The sequence below is a fragment of the Bos taurus genome, chromosome 13 (genome assembly GCF_002263795.3).
Source record: "Bos taurus isolate L1 Dominette 01449 registration number 42190680 breed Hereford chromosome 13, ARS-UCD2.0, whole genome shotgun sequence".
Taxonomy (NCBI): Eukaryota; Metazoa; Chordata; class Mammalia; order Artiodactyla; family Bovidae; genus Bos; species Bos taurus.
The window spans coordinates 74,134,643-74,157,672 of NC_037340.1; the positions used below are offsets into that span (position 1 = coordinate 74,134,643).

Genomic DNA, 23,030 nt, shown 5'->3' on the forward strand with positions numbered 1-23,030 from the left:
GCTATCTAGGTTGGTCATAACTTTCCTTCCAAGGAGTAAGCATCTTTTAATTTCATGGCAGCAGTCACCATTTGCAGTGATTTTGGAGCCCCCCAAAATAAAGTCTGACACTGTTTCCACTGTTTCCCCATCTATTTCCCATGAAGTGATGGGACCAGATACCATGATCTTAGTTTTCTGAATGTTGAGCTTTAAGCCAACTTTTTCACCCTCTTCTTTCATCATTACCATTTGCTAAATTCCATATATATGCATTAATATACTGTATTGGTGGCTTTCTTTCTGACTTACGTCACTCTGTATAATAGGCTCCAGTTTCATCCATCTCATTAGAACTGATTCAAATGTGTGCTTTTTAATTGCTGAGTATATGTACCACAGCTGTCTTATCCATTTGTCTGCCAATGGGCATCTAGATTGCTTCCATATCCTAGCTATTGTAAACAGTGCTCTGATGAACACTGGGGTAGATGTGTCACTTTCAACTCTGGTTTCCTTGGTGTGTATGCCCAGCAGTGGGATTTCTGGGTCATATAGCAGTTATATTTCCAAGTTATAAGGAATATTTGCGCTGTTTTCCACAGTGGCTGTAGAAGTTTGCATTCCCACCAACAGTGTATGAGGGTTCCCTTTCCTCCGCAGCCTCTCCAGCATTTATTGTTTGTAAACTTTTTTATAGCAGCCATTCTGACTGGCGTGAGATGGTACCTCATTGTGGTTTTGATTGCATTTCTCTGATAATGAGTGATATTGACCATCTTTTCATGTGTTTGTTAGCCATCTGTATGACTTCTGTGGAGAAAGGTCTGTTTAGCTCTTCAGCCCATTTTTTCGATTGGGTCATTTATTTTTCTGGTATTGAGCTTCATGAGCTGCTTATATATTTTTGAGATTAATTTTTTGTCAGTTGCTTCATTTGTTATTATTTTTTTCAATTCTGAAGGCTGTCTTTTCACCTTGCTTAGAGTTTATTTCATTGTGCAAAAGCTTTTAAGTTTAATTAAGTCCCATTTGTTTATTTTTGCTTTTATTTCCATTTCTCTGGGGGGTTGAACATAGAGGATCCTGCTGTGATTTATGTCAGACAGGGTTTTGCTTATGTTTTCCTCTTGGAGTTTTATAATTTATGCTCTTACATTTAGATCTGTAGTCCATTTTGAGCTTATTTTTGTGTATGGTGTTAGAAAGTGTTCTAGTTTCATTCTTTCACAAGTGGTTGACCAGTTTTCCCAGCACCACTTGTTAAAGAGATTGTCTTTTCTCCATTGTATATTCTTGCCTCCTCTGTCAAAGATTAGGTGTTCATAGGTGCCTGGATTTATCTCTGGGCTTTCTATTTTGTTCCATGGATCTATATTTCTGTCTTTGTGCCAGTACCATACTGCCTTGATGACTGTAACTTTGCAGTATAGTCTGAAGTCAGGCAGGTTGATTCCTCCCATTCCATTCTTCTTTCTCAAGATTGCTTTGGCTGTTCGAGGTTTTTTGCATTTCCATACAAATTGTGAAATCATTTGTTCTAGTTCTCTGAAAAATACCATTGGTTGCTTGTTAGGGATTGCATTGAATCTATAGATTGCTCTGGGAAGTATACTCATTTTTACTATGTTGATTCTTCTGATCCATGAACATGGTACATTTCTCTATTTCTGCCATCTTTGATTTCTTTCATCAGTGTTTTATAGTTTTCTACATATAGGTCTTTTGTTTCTTTGGGTAGATTTATTCCTAAGTATTTTATTATTTTCTTTGCAATGGTGAATGGAATTGTTTCCTTAATTTCTCTTTCTGTTTTCTCATTGTTAGTGTATAGGAATGCAAGGGACTTCTGTATGTTAATTTTATATCTTGCATATTTAGTATATTCACTGATTAGCTCTAGTAATTTTCTGGTGGTGTCTTTAGGGTTTTCTATGTAGACGATGATGTCATCTGCAAACAGTGAGAGTTTTACTTCATCTTTTCCAATCTGGATTCCTTTCATTTCCTTTTCTTCTCTGATTGTTGTGGCTAAAACTACCAAAACTATGTTGAATAGTAATGATGAGAGTGGGCACCCTTGTCTCATTCCTGACTTTAGGGGAAATGCTTCCAATTTTTCACCATTGAGGATAATGTTTGCTGTGGATTTATCATATATGGCTTTTATTATGTTGATGTATGTTCCTTCTATGCCTGTTTTGTGGAGGATTTTTTTTTTTATCATAAATGGGTGTTGAATTTTGTCAAACACTTTCTCCGCATCTATTGAGATAATCATACAGTTTTTAATCTTTCAATTTGTTAATGTGGTGTATCACATTGATTGGTTTGCCAATATTGAAGAATCCTTGCATCCCTAGGATAAAGCCCACTTGGTCATGATGTATGATCTTTTAAAATGTTGTTGGATTCTGTTTGCTAGAATTTTGTGAAGGATTTTTGCATCTATATTCATCAGTGATATTGGCCTGTAGTTTTCTTTTTTTGTGTGGCATCTTTGTATGATTTTGGTATTAGGGTGATGGTGGCCTCATAGAATGAGTTTGGCAGTTTACCTTCCTATGCAATATTCTGGAAGAGTTTGAGTAGGATAGGTGTTAACTCTTCTCTAAATTTTTGGTAAATTTCAGCTGTGAATCCATCTAGTACTGGGCTTTTGTTTGTTGGAAGATTTTTTTTAAAATTACAGTTTCAATTTTGGTGCTTGTGATGGGTCTGTTAAGATTTTCTATTTCTTCCTGGTTCAATTTTGGAAGGTTATACTTTTCTAAGAATTCGTCCATTTCTTCCAAGTTGTTCATTTTATTGGCATATAGTTTCTGACAGTAGTCTCTTATGATCTTTTGTATGTCTGTGTTGTCTGTTGTGATTTTTCCATTTTCATTTCTAATTTTGTTCATTTGATTCTTCTCCCTTTTTTTCTTGATGAGTCTGCCTAACGGTGTGTCTATTTTATTTACCTTCTCAAATAACCAGCTTTTAGTTTGGTTGATTTTTGCTATAGTCTCCTTTGTTTCTTTCTCATTTATTTCTGCTCTAATTTTTATGATTTTTTTCCTTCTACTAACCCTGGGGTTCCTCATTTCTTCTTTTTCTAGTTGTTTTAAGTGTGGTTAGGTTATATATTTGATTTTTCTCTTCTTCCTTGAGGTAAGCTTGGATTGCTATGAACCTTCCCCTTAGCACTACTTTTACTGAATCCCATAGGTTTTGGGTTCTCATGTTTTCATTTTCATTCATTTATATGGATATGTTGGCTTATTTTCTGATTTCTTTCATGATTTGTTGGTTATTCTGAAGTATGTTGTTTAGTCTCCATATGTTTGTATTTTTAATAGGTTTTTTCCCTGTAGTTGATATCTAATCTTACTGCATTGTGAACAGAAAAGATGCTTTAAATGATTTCAATTTTTTGAATTTACTAAGGCTAGAATTATGGCCCAGGATGTGATCTATCCTGAATAATATCCCGTGTGCACTTGAGAAAAATGTGAAATTCATTGTTTTGGAGTGAAATGTCCTATAGATATCAATTAGGTCTAACTGGTACATTGCATCATTTAAAGTTTGTGTTTCCTTGTCAATTTTCTGTTGAGTTGATCTATCCGTAGGTGTGCATGGAGTATAAAAGTCTCCCAATATTATTGTGTTACTGTTAATTTCCCCTTTCATACTTGTTATCATTTGTCATACATATGCAGTGCTCCTAAGTTGGGTGCATATATAATTGTTATATCTTTTTCTTGGAATGAGCCTTTGATCATTATGTAGTTTCCTTCTTTGTCTCTTTTCATGGCCTTTATTTTAAAGTCTATCTTATCTGATATGAGTATGGCTACTCCTGTTCTTAGTTGGTCTCCATTTGCATGAAATATCGTTTTCTACCCCTTCACTTTCAGTCTGTATGTGTCTCTTGTTTGGAGGTGGGTCTCTTGTAGACAGCATATATAGGGGTCTCTTTTTGTATCCATTCAGTCAGATTTTGTCTTTTGGTTGGGGCATTCAACCCATTTACATTTAAGGTAATTATTGATAAGTATGATCCTGTTGCCATTTAGTTGGTTGGTTTCGGTTTGAGTTAGAAACACTTTCTATGTTTCTTGTCTAGAGAAGATCCTTTAGCATTTGTTGAAGAGCTGGTTTGGTGGTGCTGAATTCTCTCCGCTTTTGCTTGTCTGTAAAGCTTTTGATTTCTCCTTCATATTTGAATGAGATCCTTAATGGGTATAGTATACTGGGATGTAGATTTTTCTCTTTCATCACTTTAAGTATGTCCTGCCATTCCTTCCTGGCCTGAAGAGTTTCTATTGAAAGATCAGCTGTTATCCTTATGGGAATCCCCTTGTGTGTTATTTGTTGTTTTTGTTTTGCTGCTCTTAATATTTGCTCTTTGTGTTTGATCTTCATTAATTTGATTAATATGTGTCTTGGGGTATTCCAGCTTGGGTTTAACCTGTTTGGGACTCTCGATTTGTTGGACTTGGGTGACCATTTCCTTCCCCATTGTACAAAAGTTTTCAACTATTATATCCTCAAGTATTTTGTCATGCACTTTCTTTTTGTCTTCTTCTGGGACTCCTATGATTGCAATGTTGGGGTGTTTAACATTGTCCCAGAGGTCTCTGAGGTTGTTCTCATTTCTTTTAATTCATTTTTCTTTTTTCCTTTCTGCTTCATTTATTTCCACCATTCTATCTTCCACCTCACTTATCCTATCTTCTGCCTCAGTTATTCTACTGTTGGTTCTCTCAGAGCAGTTTTTATCTCAGTTATTGCATTATTCATTATTGATTGACTCTTTTTTATTTCTTTTAGGTCCTTGTTAAACATTTCTTCCATCTTCTCAATCCTTGTCACTAGTCTATATATCTTTAACTCCACTTTGTTTTCAAGATTTTGGATCGTCTTCCCTATAATTATTCTGAATTCTTTTTCAGGTAGACTCCCTATCTCCTCCTCTTTTGTTTGGTTTGGATGTTGAATATTTCTCTGCCTTGTCATTTTGTTTAGATTGCTGTGTTTCGGGTGGCCTTTCTGTATGCTGGAAGTTTGTCGTTCCTCTTTATTGTGGAGGTTGCTCCCTGTGGCTGGGGTTGGACTATTGGCTTGTCAAGGTTTTCTGGATAGGGAGGCTTGCATCAGTGTTCTGGTGGGTGGAGCTGTATGTATCCTCTCTGGAGTGCAATGAAGTGTCCAGTAGTGAGTTTTTAGGTGTCTATGGGTTTGGTGTAACCTTGGGAAGCCTGTATTTTAATGCACAGGGCTATGTTCCTGCATTTCTGGAGAATTAGCATGGTATGTATTGCTCTGGAACTTGTTGGCTCTTGGGTGGAACTTGATTTCAGTGTAGGTATGGAGGCTTTTGGATGAGCTCCTGTCAATTAATGTTCCCTGGAGCCAGGAGTTTTCTGGGGTTCTCAAGTTTTGGATTTAAGCTTCCTGCCTCAGACTTTTAGTCTTATTCTTACAGTAGCCTCAATACTTCTCCATCCATACAGCACAGATGATAAAACATCTAGGTTAATGGTGAAAAAATTCTCCATAGTGAGGGACACCCAGAGAGGTTCACAGAATTACATGGAGAAGAGAGAAGGGAGCAGGGAGAGAGAGTTGACCAGAAGGAAAAGAGAGGGACTCAAAAGGGGAACAACCAATCTAGGCAGTAATCAGTTATTTAATTGTTCTCCACAGCCCTCAATACCCAAAGAGATTCACAGAGTTCAGTAGAGAAGAGAAGGGGGAGGGAGGAGATAGAGGTGACATGGGGGAGAAAAGGGAGAGTCAAAAGAGGAGAGAGAAATCAAGCCATGAATCACACCCCTAAGTAAAAATGGGTACTGAAGATTAGATTCTTAATGGTAGAAAATTGATAACAAATACCAAAAAGCAGAGATTAAAAATCTAGAGCAGAGGTTAGACTCCCAAAGACGCAATATTAAAAATATAAAACAAAACAAAAAATACAAAAAAAAATCAATCACAAAAATTATAAAAAAAATATATATATGAAATTTGCTTTTAAAATAGGGGGTTTTTTTTGCAAGGTAGTAGTAGGTTATAAAAAGGAAAATTAAAGGAGTAATAAAAAACTTAAAAATAAAAAATTGTTTTAAATTGAAAAATGATAATAGTAAAAATATATTTAGGAATTTCTCTGGAGATATAGAGGGCAGTGTGAGGTCAGTTCAGTTTCAGATAGTTCCCTGTTCCAGCTTATACTTCTTCTCAAGGTCTATACACCCCTTCCAATGCTTAGTCAATGCTAACTACAGGGTTTTAATCTGTTGCACCTGTCACTTCCAAAGCGGTTCCCTCTTCTTTGTTTATTTTGGCTTTCTCTGTTTGCAAATCTCTTCAATGTCTAATTTCCACCCTAACACAAGAGGGTGAAAGTGGTCACTTATTTAGGCTCACTTGTTCAGTTGTGCTGTGGGGAGGGAGGAACACTGCAAACAAATATCACTGGTGTGTGTAGGGAGTGCTCACAGTGTATGGACCACACTGGGTTTGCCCCAGCTCATGGCCTGTGTGCCCTCCCAGTCTACTCTGCTCAGGCTCCCGGTGGTTCTGCAGGGGAACTGTCCAAAGTGGGCCCTGGGTTTTGTGCACTTCCCAGATCTAAACTGCTCAGGTTCAGGTTCTTGGGTACTCCACAAGGGCACAGACTCGGTTGGGCATGCATTTTGTGTCCTTCCCAGGTCCAAGGAGCTCAGGAGACCAGGTGCTTGGTGAGCTCACTGTCCCAGGTGTGTTGTGTGTCTTAATCACCTCCCAGTCCCAGCCTCTTGGTTTCCCGAATGCGCTGCAAAACACCATCTAAGGCAGCCCTGTGTCTCCTCTGGGGAGCTAATATCTGGCTGCAACCTTCCTGGCAGATGTCAACCATCCAGGATCCCAGGAAGACTTGGTTAGCAATTGGGAGCCTGCTCACAGTTAGGTGGAGGGTGCCATCTCTGGGGCGGAGATTGCCCCTTGCCTTCTGGCTCTGGCTATTGGCTGCTTGCCTCTCTGCCTCTGGCAGGGGGATGGGCTGGTCCATTCCCGGTTAGCTCTCCTTTGGTATTCGCTCAATCTTTTGTTCTGTGAGCGGCCAGGCTGCACCTTAGGTTAGAGCTTTTCACGGGAAAGTTCTCTCTCTCTCTCTCTCTCTCTCTCTCTCTCTCTCTCTCTCTCTCTCTCTTTTTTCTCTTTTTCTGGCTATCCCAAAGTTTTGGTTGGGATCACATTAGCTCCCTCATATTGTCCTCAGGGCATTCAGGCCCGGTCCTTAGCCTAAGCATACAACTCGCGCCTCCCTGCTCAGCCCCCACTCACTGGTGGCGGACACAGGCATCTGGGTTACTTCTCTGCTAGGACTTGCCATTAGTGGCATATTCTGTGTGTGTGTGTGTGTGTGTGTGTGTGTGTTTCTCCTTCTAGTTATGTTTCCCTCTGAAATTACAAAACTCCTCCACAGACCCTCTGGTGAGAGGGTTTCCTGGTGTTTGGAAACTTCTCCTCCACGACTCCCTCTCTGGCATGGGTCTTCATACCTAACACTTCTGTCTCTTTTTGTCTCTTATATTTTGTCCTGCCTCCTTTCGAAGAGAATGGGCTGCCTTTCTGGGTGCCTGGTGTCCTCTGCAAGCATTCAAAAGTTGTTTTGTGGAAGTTGCTCAGCAGTAAAATAATCTTTTGATGAATTTGTGCGGGAGAAATTGGTTCCCAGTCCTATTCCTCTGCCATCTTAGGACTGCCACACTCCCCGTGGTGAGGGATTTTGAGTACTCAGCTCAACATAATATAGTCCCCAGTGTCTGTGGCCCAGACACAAATGGTAGAAAAGAGAGAATCTGAGTTTGTCCCAGACACCAAATAAGTGGGATCTCTACCAGCAGGAACCAGTTCCTCCACACCAACTGGGCATCCAGAAGTCAATTCACTTCTGATGCTAAATCCTCAGCGGTGACCCTGAACCCACAGGGTGAGGACTCCATCTCTGAGAACTGCCCACAGATCAAGAGTTGATATCGAGCCCTGGGATCACATACACTTGTAAACAACTGGCTATAATTTCTGAGATCCTTTGACTCACCTCCCATGTTGAACATCAGAACCACTCACTGAATTCAGATAAGCCCTTTACATACTATTGCCAGTCATTATCAATGATAAAACTCAGGGGCAACAAAATGGAGGAGAAGCATAAGGTAAAGAAGGAGTAGGAAATGCTGAGTCTCCATGTGACCTCAGGACATGCCTCCCTTACAAACCCTTGATGTTATCACCTCCCTTGAAGCTGTCTGATTCTAGTGTTGGTGGGTTTCAATTGAGGGTTGGATGGAGGCAAATTGATGGAATCTTTGACCATTGTTAATGGAACTCAGTATCAGTACTCACTCCTCTCCCCAGAGTAACTGGGAACTGATCACTTAACTCTCTAATCATCTGATGGCATGTTCTGGATCCAGGTGCACACAGGCCTCATCCTCCACAGATCTCATTACTTAGAGAATGACAATAAAATCCAAGTGTTTTAGGAGGCCTAGGGCATGAACTGGGGTAAGGATCAAATATGGATCTTTTTACTATTCTAAAGTGGTTTTTAGGGATGGGGTAGAGTCTAGCAATAGACAGTGTCAGAGATAAAGTTCATGATTCTGTAAAATGAGGTGGGAGATTTTTATTAAAAACATAACACATAATGACAATTTTTGAGAGCCAAGAAATGCCTCCGGAGTTCAACTGCTCACTTTCCAGAAGAAATCCAGAGAGGGCTAGCAGCATCCACAACACCCCTCTTCCTGCCCCTTCCAAGGACTCACCTCCTTTCCCTTCAGTCTGTAGAGAAGAGATGAGCTGGGACTTACACTGAGCCTGGTTGCTTGTTTCACCTCCAGGGATGCTGCCCAGCATGATTCCCAGGAGAATGAGCAGGGCTGCAGAGGAGCAGAGTCTGCTCATGTTAGTGACCTTGAAGAAGGGCGTCTATGGAAAGACAGATGCTGAGAGATCAGTTTATGTCCCAGCAGATGGGTAAGAACAGGTGAGAAGGAGGGGAGTGAGGAAATGGAGGATTTGGGGTCAGTCATGTACAATGTGTAATCTCCCCAGCTTCCATTGTCCTGCTTCTGCCTGTGCATGCATGTCTGCTGAGTCACTCAGTCTGGTCTGACTCTGAGATTTCTATGCACTATAGCCCGCCAGGCTCCTCTGTCTTGTTTCTGCCTGGTGGGGCCAAATGCCAAGTACCCAGATTCTCAAACTTGACTCTGTTTGTGGTCTCATGAAAACACAGAATGTGATTCTACAGGTGGAATTTTGTGCAATATGATCACACAAGGAGCATCCCAGCTCCTAGAGCAGTGCATGGCATTGGATGGCCAGTCAGTGGATGAGAGCAGATCAAAGGCCAAGTAAGTAAACAATACTGTGTTAGCTCAGGTCCTCCTTTACAGACTCATGCAGGTGTCATCACATTTGGCTGTCAATGCCCCCTCTCTTACATTAACCCTACCTACTTCAGAAGACAGGTATGACACAGGTAATCTATCAGCAACCATTGTGGCAGCATCTCCACTGAACAGACACCAGGTCTTTACCTGGCAATGGCCCAGGCAGATGTTGAGCTGGGGGAGGAGCATCTCCATCTGGGGAACAAAACCTGATATTCTGGGTAGAAACAAAGTAAAGCGAACCAGCAAAAGGGAGGAAGAGGCAAACAGCGTCTCCAGAACTGACCACCCACTGCCCCTCACCTGGTTTCAACAACAGGAGAGTACCTCCCTGAGTGGATCCCAGGGACCTTGAAAATTGCTTGCAACACTACCCCACCACACCTGTGGACTCTGCACCAGTGGTTCTTAGAACAGAGGACCCAGTTGGAGTCCCAGTTCTTTCTTTTGCTAACTCTGTGATCTGGGGCCTTATTTTATAACTAAAGAAAGCGAAGCTCAGAGATGTTTAGAATTTGCCAAAGATTTCAAGGAAGGGAGTAACAGCACCAGCACGCTGTGTGTTCTCGTTCATTTAAATACCCTACTTGCTGAGGTTCACAGGTCTAACTTCACCGATCTGAATTGAAACAGATACTCTCTGTTCTCCAGGTGCATCCATCCTAAATCTTTTAGAAGCAGAGCAGGGTAACGTCATCAAAATCCCTTTACTTGGGAGAGTGGGCACCTGCCATCTTAGAAAATGAATAAAGGAGAAAAGGGCCATCTCTATGCCACCATTTTCTTCCTTGAAGGATTCTAAGCATGCATAATAGAATAATGCAGGCAAATTGCTCACACAGAGCCTGGGATACTAAATGGTAACTGCCCTTCTTTAACTAAAGTAAGAACTCCCTCCCACCTGTGACTTCAGGGAATCGGATTCCTTAGAAAAGTGGACAACTGAGCCTCATGCCTATTCTCCTGAGAGTCCAAGAGGACAACCTTCCCCCAAATTTGACTGAACTTAGAAGAAAGGAATGAAAGCTCATGTGGAGATTTGTGTCTCCCAGGTTTCTGTGTGGCTTGGGGTGGCTATTAAGAGGTCAGTGATGCTGTCATGGGTTTGCTTCCTATACCCGGTAGGGCACAGTCTCTGGACAGTGAACCAGGAGGTGCCCACTGTCTGGAGAACAGTGAGAAGGACCAATATTCCCATGGACCCTCTTGATTAAGGTTTGCAGTTTCAAGCAAAAGACACCACTCCAGTCAGTTTAATTTAGCATATGCATTTATTGAAATGCATTATTGAATTATTTATTTAAAATGCATAATTATTGAAATATAGCCCCAGTGTTTGAAGCTACGGAAAGGAAAATTGCAACGTCATTGTAGGATCAGGAAGCTTCAACATTGCAAACCCTTCTCCCATTACTGATTCTGAGAACTGGTTGTGAGAAATTCCACCTTGGACACCCACAAAGAGAGCAGTGATGGTAGGGAGGGGGATGAAGCTGAAGATGCAGTGAGGATATGGGTGAAGACAAAAATCCTTCATCAAACTGCAGGCTCTATAGTTACTCTGGTCATGAGGAATGTGCTCCTACATTCCTTCCTTTCTTCCTCAAATAATTAGGAACTGTCTACTTGGTTCCAGGAGCTGAGCTACATGCTAGGAATAAAGGGAAGACATTCTCATGGTGCTGAGAGCCATCTGGGTGAGACAGAATTAGACATATTGACCAATAGAAGACAGGAATTAGACAGGTTCTGCTGAAGAGGGGAGGGGAGAGAAGGACTGCAAGAGACTGAACAGTTTCAGAAGCAGCCATGGCCTGCCCTGCAGAGGTCCTCCCCGGACGTCACATTTTCTGGGAAACACTCTTCACATGTCCTCTGCAAAAAGAAAGGAACTTGTTGAGTGCCATCATTTTAGCCTCAGACATGAACACCTATCATCTTGACAGAGCCTATAGTTTCCAGAAAAGATGAAACTATAGTCCCCATGATCCAAATGGCCAAAAAGAGAGAAGTGAGTTTTCCATGCCAAGGTGGGGCAGTCAGGAGCACATCAGACCTGCCCTGGAGGGTGGTTGACTCAGTATTCCTATCTAACATGGAAGAGCATGTGATTAGGCTTAGATTGTCATAAAAGGCATCCCGCTTTGACCTTCTGCCAAGCTGACCCCTGGAGAACTTGCTCAGTGTGTGGTTTCACAGGACTCTGCCGCCTCTTCTCCTGGGAAGCATTAAGGAGGAAGACACTGTGCAGGTGTGACTGGTGTGTGGTCCCCTGAGCTCCACCTCTTTCCCCAGTCCTTCCCCTGCCCTGTGCCCTGCCCCCTGTCTTACCACATGGTCACAGGCACTGGACAGCAGGTCACTATGCAGTGGGATAATGTCTGGAAGTTGTTCTTGTTCCCTTCGCAGCCGCCATATACAAATGGCTCGCAGTACCTAGTCTTGGCATTGTAGAAGTACCTGGTCATTTGGTCCTTGCAGGGACCCTTTAATTCAGGCTCCATGCAGAATTCAGGCTTAGAAGCTGCTGGGAAAGGAGGGGCAATGGCTCAGTTATGAGGACAGTCATCACAGCTCGTACAAGGACAACAGCTAGAACTGTCAGTTTCTTTGGGGTAGAGAATGCTAGGCTTGTGGAGGATGGTCAGATGGAAAATGCCATTTGAAAACCTTCTTTCTAGGAAAGAATTAGGAATGCTGCTAGGGGTGACATGATATATTAATCATGTTCACTTCTATATCTCCTCATGAAGTATTTTAACAAAAATTGGCATAATGCCTTTGCTTAGCCTCAAAAACTTCTAGGGGACTTCCCTGGTGGGCCATTGGTTAAGCATCTGCCTTCCAATGCAGGAGTCTGGGGTTCAATCCCTTTGTAAGAAAACTAAAGTCCCACATCCTGAGGGACATCTAAGTCAGCAGGCCACAACTACTGAGCCTGTGGCCTGCAACTAACACCAAAAACACCAAATAAATGCTCAAAAGAAAGAAAGAAAGAAAACAAAAACCAGAAATACACAACTCTATAGCAATGAAAACAGGTCAGAGGTGAAAATCATTCCCTATATGTCAATAATTACTGGGTCTGGGTACCTGGGTTTTATAATACTGTTCTCTGAACCTTTGTACATAGCAAAAACTTTCCACTGTGAATAAAAAATGTGAAGGAATCATGCTATAGTGAAAAAGTGCATGAAGAAAACATACCAGTGTGTTTACTTCTGATCCCTCAGGAGGACTGAATAAATCGAATGTTGAACTATCAATATGTTGATACTGTGATTATAAGAAGAAATAAATCACATATATTTCACATATAAATCACATATATGTGATTTTTTTTAAGATTCTTTTTCTGACACTGAGTTCCTAAACATCTTGGTATTTCTAATGTGATGAGAACAATAAAAGTGTCTTCTGGTATGTGAAGACAGTGATTTTGGAAAAACCCTTGTAAACCAGAATGGGCTCTTATCGCACAGGAAGGCACTATCTACAGGGCGGTGGGCACTTTCATTCCCACCCTCCACCGTGGTCTTCTATCCATCATCCCTTTGCCTTCCCTCAACCTCTGGGAGGATAATGGAGCTGTCTGTTGAACAACCTCCAAATGCTAATGATTTAATGCATCATGACTAGGTAATTAAGCCTCCATAGAAACTTCAACAGAGCAAGACATTCATGTTACTAGAGAGACCTGGGATCCACCCAGGGAACAACATAGGTCACATTCCATGTGGACCACTGCAGCAGCCTGCTCACTGGCCCTGGGCCTCTGTCTCTGCTCTTTGCCCCCTAGAGGACACTCTGTGCACTGCAGCCTCAGGGATCCTGCTGTTGAGCCCAAACCCACTGTTCCCAAGACCACCTTCCTCAGTGACTCCCCTTTTCTCTGAGAATCAAACTCTGATTCTTATAAAGGCCCACAAGGCTCCTCAGGACCTGCCCCCATGACATCTCTGCCTCAATCCCTTCCACTCCCCTTCCCTCCACCCACTCAGCTCCAGCCAGCCGGGTCCCAGCTGCTGCTCAAACAGACCAGACGCGTTACTTCTGCAGCCTCTACTCAATACCTCCTTATCACAGAAGGTTTCTCTGAAACTGGAGAAAAAGCACAGCATCCTTTCTACACACCAGTCTCTACTTTCTAAAAAAGTATAACCTACCATAGGATTTCTCCTCTTTGCTATTGCTTGTATCCCTACTACAAGGCAAGCTATATTGCCATATTTTTTCACGGCTTTTGCTCCATCTGAAGAACAATGCACTGTAGTAACATAATAACTCCCATTGTCATTCTCTCCACAAGGGCACAGTCATCAAATAGAATGGATATAATTGATTTCCTTTTAGTAAGAAATCACCTTGATGATGGGGCACATCTACATAATGGTCAATCTCCCTCTAACATTCAGTCTCCTTCCAGGATAAAGTAGTAAATAGTAAATAGTAGATAGTAAATAGTCTGTATGAGTTATCATTAACCTCAAAACATCTCTTAAACCAAATATTTATGGATTTTTGTGGAGGTTAATAAATAGCCATATTGACTCAGTTAGTAGTCATTGCTGATTGATCTCAATCTCAGAGTCTTCCCTCCTCCCCAGAGGTGCTGGCAAGAAAGTGGTGAAATTTCCAACCTCTAAATGGGTGTTTGAGTGTTTTGGAGGAGCAGCCCAGATCTGAATATTTCCTAGGTGCTCTCCCTGAGTGGTCTCGTGACTTAACAAAGAAAGGAAATTCCAAGAATTTTAGGAGGTCTGGGCAATGAAGCAGGAAAAGGATCAAATATGGATCAAATATATGAATAATAAAATAATAGTCAAAAGAGGACAAGTGAAAGGGCCTGGAGACTTTGCTCATATTGTCTTAACCTAGATCCCATGAGACAAAGACTGTGTTTCTTGTGTTACTGCAGTTTCCCTGCTCAGTGATCCTACGTCTTTCTGCTTATTTTAATATTAAAGTAATAATCATTACTTGACATATTAATATTTTATCTTGACCAAAGGAGGTCAAGGATCATGTTCTTCAGATGAACACACTGGTGGAAATGGACAAAATTGGTCATGAAATATGAATAGATTATTGATATTCATGACTGATAATCTGTTAAAGAATGCTTGTATATTTTTCCACTAGTCAGTTGAGGAAATTGCAGATGACTTGCCCCAGAACACAGACCACAGGGGTGGTAGAGTCAGGACAAGATACTATCACGTCATAGCCCATCTGATACAATACCTGATTCTACCAGGAATTCGAAAAATTATGTTTACTTATAAGAGTTTCTGGATGTAGCATCCTACTTTCATTACTTCCCTGTCTGCAAACCTCACCTAAGCTCCCAAATCACAGCAGAGAGTGAGTTTGGGTTTCCCTTGACCAAATATGTGGTATCTAGACTGACATCAACCAATTCCCCAAACGACTCCTGGGTGTCTCCCAGTCACTTAACATGTGATATCAAATCCATGCAGTTAGTACAGATCCCGCCCATTGAGGGATCACAACTGTCCTCACTTTAGTATGAACCGTGTGGTCCAAAGTTACTTATGCTTGTGACCAAATGGCTAAAATTTGGAGGTTCCATGACCATATCTCCATGTTCAATAACTGAATGGAACTAATGACCAGACTAAGGAAAACCCTTACTGACTGTTCTCAGATTAAGTAAGAAGGTAAGTGTTAGTTGCTCAGTCCTGCCCAACTTTTTGTGACCCCATGGACTGCAGCCCACCAGGCTCCTGTGTCCATGAGATTTTCCAGGCAAGGATATTGGAGTAGGTTGCCATTTCCTTTTCTAGGGAATCTTCCCAAACCAGGGATCAAAACTGAGACTCCTGTACTGCAGGCAGAGTCTTACGACTGAGCTAGAGGGAAGCCCGTTCTCAGATTAATAGAAATGAAAATTCAGAAAGAGTGAAATGGAGGAGGTGTGTAGGATGAAGGGGGACTGTAGGTTGGAGAGCCTTCATGCTCTAGTGAGCACAGCACTCTCACATCATATATTTGTATTCACCACCCCAAAACTCTCTGAATCCCAATATTTATGCAGGTTTGAGGTTTCAAAGTGAAGAGGATCTAAAGAGCCTCTTGATGAAAGTGAAAGAGGAGAGTGAAAAAGTAAGCTCCAGTAGATGGTTATGGACAGGAAGGCCTGGCGTGCTACAGTCCATTGGGTTGCAAAGAGTCAGACATGACTGAGTGACTGAACTGAACTGACTGAAATGAGGTCTCAAGAAACAGGCTTATTGATTGAATCACTGGCCACTGGTGATTGATCTCAATCTTAGTGACCTTCCCTCTCCCCAGATGTGAAGAAAATACACAACCTTTCTTACCATGTTTGAGTATTTGTGTTAGGAACTCCTCGACCGTATGGTTCTCAAGTTGTGTTCCGGAAATCATCACCTGACCTATGAAAGAGAGTAAATTGCAAGAGTTTCAGGAGGCCTGGTCCATGATACAGGAAAAGGATCAAATATGGACAAGAAAATGACAGTCAAAAAGGACAAAGGAAGGAGCTTGGGGATTTTAGTAAAATTGTCTCAGACTTGGTCCCAAGCCTACCACACAAGGGCTGTGTTTCTTGCTTTCCCTGCAGTTGCTCTCCTCAGTAGCTCCACATCTTTCAATTAGTTTTCATAATAGAGAAATAATCATTATTTGATAAAGAAATAGATTTAATTGTCCAAAACAAGTAGGTGGAGAAACTTTTTTCAGATTAACACATTGTGGTGGAAAATGGATAAACCTGGTTATGACGTGGGAAGAAACTGTTTATATTCATGACTCGTCATCAGTTCAAAGACCTCATGTAAGAAATTTCCCCTATTCAGATGAGGAAACTACCGATGACTTGCCCCATGACACAAGTGTGTGGGTGGTGGGATCAGGACAAGATAATGTCATATCACAACCCACGGACACACTGTAGATTCTGCTTGGATCTTGAAAATATAGATAACTGGTAAGAGTTTCTAGATGCAGGGTCCTACTCTTACTACTTAGCTCCCCAAGCCCCATGTGAGCCCTCAAATCACTAGACAGGGTGAGTCTTGGGGTTTTCCTGACTGCAAAGATATGATTTCTGCACCAACCTCATCCAATTCCCGATACCCAGTGGGCACCCCACTGTCAATTGACTTCTGAGACCGTACCTGTGGAGTTAGTGCCTGTGCCGCAGGTTGAGGTATCAAGACTCTGCTGACATCAGATGCCAGTCATGCAGTTCGAGTCACTCATACTTCTGACCAAGTAACTAAAAGTGGGAGTTTCCATGGCCCCACCTCCATGCTCAATATCTCAATCAAACCGGCAACTGAACTCATGAAACCCTATACTTACTGTCCTCGGAATAATATACAAGAGAAAACTCAGAAACGGTGAAATGGAAGAGCCATAGAGGGCAAAGAAAGAGTGGAGGTGTGGTGAGCATTCATGCCCCAGAGAGCACAGCACCCTCACATCCTCACCATTGGTTCCCACCCATAAGCTCGCTGAATGCTAGAATTTATGGAGTTTTATTTTTTTAACTTTGATTGAGGTTTCCTTCAACAGGGTTATTGATTGAATCTTTGGGCAGCAATGACTGATCTCAACCCCAGTGCCCTCCCTGCTCCCTTCAGGTGTAGGGAGGTTTCAAACCTTGAATTCCATTACTGATTATGTCAGCCAGTCCTTTCAGTCCATGAAATATCTTGGTACCTATGAAGGACAAAAATTCCAAAATTGTCAGGACTCTTGGACCATGAACCAGAAAAAGGATCAAATATGGATAATAAAATGATAGTCAAACACGGGCAAGGGAAAAGGCCTTGATACTCTGATCATTTTCCCAGGTCATTCTGACTAATTTTTATAAGAGAGTAATAATCATTATTTGACACATAATTATTCTTTCTGGCCCCAAGCAAGTAGGTAGAGAAATTATTTCAAATGAACATATCCACAGGAAAATAGCCAAAATTGTCCATGAATGTGAATAAACACTTTATATTTATGAACAGTAATATGTTCAAAGAATCCATGTAGCAGGTATCTGCTGTTCAGATGAGGAAGTTCTAGACGACCTGCCCCAGGACACACAGCATGTTTGTTGAAGGTCAGGACAAGATATGGTCATGTCACAACCCATTTGATATACTATCCTATTCTGCCAGGAACTCTGAAAATATCAATAACTGCTGAGAGCTTCTGGATGCAGTGTCCCACTTGCATTACTTCCCTGTCCCCCGAACTCACCTGAGCTCCCAAAGCACACAGAGTGTGAGTTTGGGTTTCCCTGAACCAAATACATGGTATCTCTAGCAACAACATCCAATTCCCCAAACATCCACTGGGTGTGCGCAAGTCAATTTTATTCCGATACAAAATCTGGGGAGTTAGTAGAGATTCTGCATGTTGAGGGCTCAAAACTGTCCTCAATTCAGATGACAGTGAAGTGGTTGTCATTTGACAAAGTAGCTAAAACTAGGAAGTAACATTACAGCACTCCATGTTCAATAACTCAATAAATCTAACGACCAAACTCAGGAAGACCACACACATATGGATCTCACATTATTATTAAGGATAAATCTAAGCACAGCAAAAATGAGTGAGACATGCAGGGTAAAGCGGAAGTGGAGTTGTGAGGAGCCTTCATGTCCTAGAGAACACTGGCCCCTCACATCACTGTCGTGTGATACTACCCCAAAAGCTCCCTGATTGCCCATATTTGTGGATTTTCATTGAGGTTTCACTAAACAGGCGTATTGATTGAGTTGTTGGCCAGTGGTGATTGTTCTCAATCCCAGTGCCCTCCCCTCTTCCCAGAGGTGGAAAAAGTTCAAACCTTTAACTACACCATCGATGACATGTGAAATCACATCTATTATTGAACGCTTCTCAGGTCCCCTTCTATGGCTTGTCTCCAGACCTATGAAAGACAGTAGATTCCAGGAGTTTCAGGAGGCCTGGCCCATGCACCATGACAAGGATCAAATGCATAATAAAGTAAGTCAACAGTGGACAAGGAAGGGGACAATATGGATAATCAAATAATAGTCAAAAGAGGACAAAGGAGAGGGCCTGGAGACTTTACTAATATTGTATCAGCCTTGGCCCCAGGGGCAAACCCACACTGGGCTCTGTGTGTTTCTTATTTTCTCTGCAGTGGATCTGCTCATTCATCCAGGTTTTTCTGGTTATATTCATAAAAGAGGAATAATTGCTCTTTGACACTTAAATATACTTTCTCACCCATAGCAAGTAGGTAGAGAAATCATTTCCACATGAACACATCTTGGTGAAAAATGCACAAAATTCACCATGAAATGTGATTCAACTGTTTATGTTCATGACTGGTTTCTGTTCAAAAACCCATGTAACATGTATCCCCTGTTCCAATGAGAAAATTGCAGATGACTTGCCCTAGGACATGTAGGTATCTGGGTCACGACAAGACACTGTCACATTACAACCCATTTGATACACTACCTGATTCTGCCAGGAACTCTGAAAATACAGATAACTAAGAACAGTTTCTGGGTGCAAGGTCCTACTTTCATGAATCCCCACTTTTGGAGCAACACATGAGTCCCCGAATCACAGGGGAGAGTGAGTCTGGGTTTTACTCTGACAACAAATATGGGGTCCTTTAAGAGCAACCGAGTCCCCAAACACCCACTGGGTGTCTAGCAAGTCAATTTACTTCTGATTTGAAATCTATGGAGTTAGTGCAGACTCTGCAGGTTGAGAACTCAAGACCGTCCTCAGCTCAGCTGCCATCTGTGAGGTCCCGAGTCGCTCATGCTTGTGATCAAATGGTGAAAATTGGGATGTCCATGACCCCACCTTCAAAATCAACAGCTCAATAGAATTGGTGGCTGAACTTAGGAAAAACACTTGCTTACACATCTCAGATAACTATGCAAAATGTAATTCAAGGCAGTAAAATGGAAGAGATGTGTATGCAAAGGGGGAGGGAGCTGTGCCCAACCCCTGTGTCCTAGTGAGCACAGCACCCTCAAATCAGCTTCCTGTATTCAAAAACGCACAAGCTCTCTGAGCCGTTTTTATGTATTTCTTCCAAGGGTTCACTAAACAAGCGTATTGGTTGGATCATCAGCCACTGGTGATTGATCTCATTCTCAGGTCCCTTCCCTCTCCACAGAGGTGCTGGAATGAGACATGGTGAAACCTGGAACGGTGAAATGGATGTTTGAAGTTCCTTGGACGCCAGCCCCTCTTGAAGGTACCTTGAGTCTCCTTTTATGAGTCATCTTATAACCTATAAAGTCAGTGAATTCCACGTTTTAGGAGGCTTGGGCTATTAACCAACAAGGATCAAATATGCAGCTTTGTGTTACTACACTACAGCAAGGTTCATGGACAAGGCAGGGACCAGGAATAGAGTCTCAGAAATGGGCCCTGATCTGGCAGAGTTAGCTGGGATAGATATATATTTAATATGAAATTTTAAAGATATCCTCATGAGCATCATGATGTCAGCTGAGTTAAAAGTTTCCAATGTAAGACTTCCCTGGTGGTCTGTAAGATAAGAATCCACATGTTAATGCAGGGACATGGGCTCTATCCCTGGTTGGGAGGATCCACATGCCTTGGGGTAACTAAGCAGGTGATCTGCAACTACTGAGCCTAAATGCCTAGAGTCCCTGCTCTGCAACGAGAGAAGCCACCCCAACGAGAAGACCACACATCACAACCAGAGACTAGCGCTAGTAACTAGGGAATATCCTGGCATAGTCAGCAAGACCAATGCTGCCAGAACTGAAAAAACAAATATCCTGCCCAACGTGACAGGAGAAATTCAGAGAAGACTGGTAGCAGTGTGGTCACAACTGGCCCCCAGCCCTTCCATGGACTTCTATCATTTCCCTCCAGTCTGTACAGGAAGGTGAGCCTGGTCCTACCTTGGTCCTGGGTATGGTGTTCATACACCGGGGTGCTGTCCACCAGGATAACCAGGAGGAAGAGAAGGGCTGCGGAGAGGCAGAGCCGGCTCATCTTGGTGGTGGCCTTGCAGGAGGGCTCCTGAGGATGCTTGGGATGGACAGACTGAGCTTTTAATATCCTGGCTGAGGGGTGGGATCAGAGGATGAGGAAGGCAGCGAGGCAGGGGAGGAGCTGTGTCAGTCTTGTTTATTGCAAAATCTCCCTCCTAACCATGCCTTCTGTCTGGAGGGGCCAAATCTGAGAACTACTCTGAGAACAGTAGTTATCAGGCTTGATTATGCCTGTGGGTCTAATGTAAGCACAGAGTGTGATCAGACAGATGGAGTTTGTCCCGTATGGACATTCAGAGACATCTGAGAAACTAGACAAGTGCGTGGCACATGATGGATGGACAGTGAGGGGATGAGACGGATCAAAGGACATATCGGTGAATAGCAGTGTGTTAGCCCAGGTCCTCCTTTTCAGCCTCGTGCTACTTTCATCACGTCTGGGCCTCAATGCCCTGACCCCCCTCACCTGCCTCAGATGACAGGGGTGACACAGGACAGCTTCCTGCAACCATTGCCACAGCTTCTCCACTGGATGGATGCTTGCTCTTTTTCAGGCATTGGCCCAGGCAGAAACTGAGCTGGAGAAGGTTAGGCCTCCTGGAGTATAACCCTCTTTATGCATTGAAAAATGAGTAAAGGCAGGGGGCCGAAGGGAAGCAGGGAAGTGAATGCATGATCACTTGCTGTCCCTGACCTGGTGTTGCAAACAGAAGTGCTGCCTGCATGAGTGGACTTCAGGCGATCTTGGAAGACTGCCTATAGCCACCTTCATCCTCCTGCTGTCCCTCATTGGTGATGGGGACATAGGACCTCAACTAGGGTACCAGCTCTGTGTAATCCTAACTTTGTGCCTGAGGATTTGAATCTCCCAGAGCCTCATATGTTCAGGTGTCATGTGAGATCCATGCTTCCCACATCATGTGGCTGCTGTGGAAGAAATGGAGGCAATTGGCATGTATTCCTTTCTGGAGAAGTCCAAGTCCTTTGTAGTAATTATAATAGCAGTACTGAGTCATTACATCAGGGAAAACTTAAATTCCTCATTGTGGCAGGCATTTTCCTAAGCACCTAACACATAAAACTCATCAAGTCCTCAAAATTTTTTTTAAAAAGGGGAGAAACTGTTGATATTTACTCATGTGACTGAGGAGGTACCTGAGATAACTAGAAATAAAGTAATTTACTTAGATCATAGGTTGTAGAGAGGGGATTGGGACCCAGGGATCTGACTTCAGTCTGTGCACATGCACTCTGCTGCACTGGAAGCTGTAAACCAGGGTGCACACATCAGGATTGACACACCCACAGTCCCTTCGCATATCCTTGTGTGTTTCCTTGTAGTTAAAACCACATAGCACACTTTAGAAGGGCAGTACGTCTTAATATCAAGTTACCCCAGGACAGAAGGACATCAGTAGCCAGTTACACACAAAATAGCCAGTGTGAGGGGAGGATCTGCTCTATCCTGAGATATTTCACATGAATGATTTCATTTAGCCTCAGATGAACCAAAAACTCTGGATCCTCACCCAGATTGTGTCAAGGAGAAAGCCGTGGCTCCAGATGGGAAGCCACTTGCTCAGGACACCCAACCTGCAGATCATAAAATGATTAATAGATTTTAGTACAAGAGGCACTCTGGCCCTTCCCCTCTTCCTGCCTCAATATGTCCACCTGAGACCAGGGAGCAGCAGAGACTCCCTCTAAGAGTACAAACTCCTCTTATCTACCCCCTCCTCTCTCATCTGTCTATCTTTCTCAACAGGTGTCCTCCTGTCCTGTCCTGTCCTCACTTTGGTCCAGGTGAGAGCACATCCCTCCAGTCTTCTGGAACATAAGCTTCCTGATGGGCTGATCTTCTCTCCACATACCCCCTCCCTGTGTCATGTATAACTGAGATCTCTGATTAGGAAGCTTCCCCTTTCCTGGGCATCTTTAGAGAAATCACAAGGCAGGAAAACCACAGGGTATATATCTGAATAAACCAGAGAACCCCAAACTCTGATATCAGGTCATATCTCTGCTCAGTCATATCATGTTCAGTAATTACCTCTAAAAAATGAGAAATTTGAATTCCATGCTATCTAATGCCAAATCCTAAAAGAATGGAATGTATCTTGAGCATGCAGAAGATGTTTAGATTTTTCTGAGGCTTTGTCCAGTGAGCATCATTTATATTCAAAGCATGTGCTCAATTTCAGGCTAATGGATAAAACAGCCCCTGGCTTTTTGGAAATAAGTAGTTTACTTTCTTAAAATGGTGTTGTGGATACTATTTTTATTAGAATTAATTTCAGGCTTAAAAGGGAAAACACAAAGCAGAGATTGCAAATGTGGCTAGCATCTAGGTATTATTAACCCACACAGTACCATTTACAATTTTGAAACATTTCCAGGATTTAGCAGTGGGAGATTTTATAAAAAATGAACATCTCACATTGTTGGAAAAAGTAAGTGATCTGACAACAGAGTCCTGCCATTTAACAAGAACCCTCTTCTGTCCATGGGATTCTCCAGGCAAGAATACTGGAGTGGACACACATTCCCTTCTCCAGGTGATCTTCCCAATGCTGGGATCAAACTTGGGTCGTCTGCATTGCAG

At 42.4% G+C, this 23,030-nt stretch overlaps 1 protein-coding gene across 2 annotated transcripts; it reads right to left on the reverse strand.

Moving 5' to 3' along the window:
• Window positions 1–10,673: 10,673 nt before the first annotated feature.
• On the reverse strand, window positions 10,674–20,448 carry TKDP2 (trophoblast Kunitz domain protein 2). 2 transcript variants are annotated; one of them, NM_001012683.2, is made up of 6 exons: window positions 20,336–20,448; window positions 18,256–18,339; window positions 17,067–17,126; window positions 15,761–15,835; window positions 11,748–11,943; window positions 10,674–11,291 (listed from the first exon to the last, which is right to left on the reverse strand). In NM_001012683.2, coding segments are annotated over exons 1-6 (510 nt in total). In that variant the 5' UTR covers window positions 20,430–20,448; the 3' UTR covers window positions 10,674–11,290. The 2 variants fall into 2 exon arrangements, with proteins under 2 accessions (NP_001012701.1, XP_059748410.1); XM_059892427.1 differs by lacking the exon at window positions 10,674–11,291 and having other exon boundaries at window positions 11,693–11,943; window positions 20,336–20,445.
• Window positions 20,449–23,030: the final 2,582 nt, after the last annotated feature.